Here is a 1,755-nt window from a genome sequence, read left to right as displayed (position 1 = left end):
TCAAAATAACCTCTAAGACAAAGACATAACATGAATAAGTAGGAGGTTATCCAATTATAGTCACACCAAATTGATAAATAAAAATGAACTATATGGAAAAATTCTAATTAATTAACCAAAGTAAGGAATGTCGAGATTTTGCGAAGTTTTTCGCACATAAAATAAATTGTTGAACAACTAAGTGGCGAGTCAAGAAAATTATTTAAAAAAAAAACATATATAAAATATTGGGATGTTACAGACCTGATCGGCAAAATCTCTCCATCGCTGGGCATATGCTTTGAAAGATTCATCATCATTCTGGGTCATGGCATACAAATCTTCTCTGTCAGGGGCCAAGTACAAGTTGTAGTTGTATCTTTGGACGAAAGCATTGCCCAAATCTTTGAACGTTTTGACATCAACACGGCTTAGTCCCGTGTACCACTTAAAAGCGGCACCAGTCAGGCTATCTTGAAAGTAGTAGATAAGAACCTTATCATTACCGGCTTGAGGAGACATCTTTCTGGCATACATTGTCAAATGGTCCTTCGGGCAAGTATTCCCTTTGTACTTCTCAAAATCAGGGACCTTGAATTTGGGTGGTATCACGACATTTGGTACCAAGCAGAGATCATAAGCACTTTCCCCGAACGATTCTTCCCCACAGAGAGCTTTCAATTCCAACCGCATTTTATCAAACTTTTCTCTCAGTTCTTCTACCTGGTTGTATGCAACCACACTTCTTGAGTGATAGATGGGTTCATGGTTCTGTTGAGTAGTATGAATCAAAGGAGCTGAATAGGTCATAACAGCTTGAGGGATCAAAGGGCCCGATTGAGGGATAGGCGTTGTTTGTTGCACACAAGGAGTTTGAACCTTAGAGACACTAGGACAGAATACTTCACCAGAACGCAAAGGTGTGCTCCAGAGATAACCTTCAAGCATAGCATGTTGAGAAGTACTAGCAAACACTGTTGAAACTGGAGTAGTGGAAGCAACCGTCTGAGCTTGAGTGCTGACAACAGGAAGAGACAATGGTTGACTTTGTGCAACTGACATCAAAGATACTAAGTTCCTCAAAATCTCATTTTCGGCCCGGAGGGTTGTCACTTTTTCACGAAGCTTGTGGTTCTCTTGTTCAAGACGATCCATTCTGATTTGCTCGAGTATTGTAGATGCGAGTAGACTGATGGATTGACCTTTTGTAGGCAGAAACAAAGTATGAGACACAGACTAGAAACTATGAATCCAAAGATAATGCATGATATGTTTATGCAAAAATTTGATGATGATTTTTTTTTTGAAGGAATTACCCAAGTTAATTGTAAAGATTGTAGAGGAACATGATTTTATTTGAAAATTGTAAAGATATTACAATCGGTTTCCTTTTTCAAAACGTAAGAACGAAACCAAGGACAAAGTTCTTTAACAAAAGCAAAAGCTTAGTTAAGATTTTTTGTTGAAATTGTATTGCTTGGTGTTCATTCTTACAAGGTCCATACCTTTGATGTTTACAAAAAACTTGGTTAAGTCCTTCAACATTTTTTAATGGATGAAAAAAGGTTTATGGATGAATGCATGTATGCATGATTATGCTAGAATACATAGAATACATGATAAGGTTTAAGTTCCACAAAGTTGGAGTTTAGGGGTCACAACGCCATTTTGTAAGGACTGTGGTTTCCATTTGCACAAGTAACAAGGGTTCTACCAAGGTTCCCGAATTACAACCGCCACATAACTTTGTCGGATACCGTGACAACACCCGGTCCA

The 1,755-nt window shown here is 38.1% G+C and overlaps 1 protein-coding gene across 1 annotated transcript; it reads right to left on the bottom strand.

Moving 5' to 3' along the window:
- Nucleotides 1–1,134, bottom strand: LOC146924018 (uncharacterized). The gene is made up of 2 exons (XM_085711806.1): nucleotides 244–1,134; nucleotides 1–12 (listed from the first exon to the last, which is right to left on the bottom strand). The coding sequence occupies exons 1-2, from the start codon at nucleotides 1,132–1,134 to the stop codon at nucleotides 1–3; spliced, it is 903 nt and encodes a 300-aa protein (XP_085567932.1).
- Nucleotides 1,135–1,755: the final 621 nt, after the last annotated feature.

This window comes from Medicago sativa, chromosome 5 (genome assembly GCF_051527215.1).
Source record: "Medicago sativa cultivar Bolivia chromosome 5, Bolivia_mono, whole genome shotgun sequence".
Lineage (NCBI taxonomy): Eukaryota > Viridiplantae > Streptophyta > Magnoliopsida > Fabales > Fabaceae > Medicago > Medicago sativa.
The sequence above is the reverse complement of the archived record's forward strand: the minus strand, read 5'-3'. Positions and strand labels throughout refer to the sequence as shown.

What these genes read in the sequence shown, in the direction of transcription:
- LOC146924018 (XM_085711806.1), bottom strand. Translation starts at nt 1,134, where the DNA reads ATGGATCGTCTTGAACAAGAGAACCACAAGCTTCGTGAAAAAGTGACA.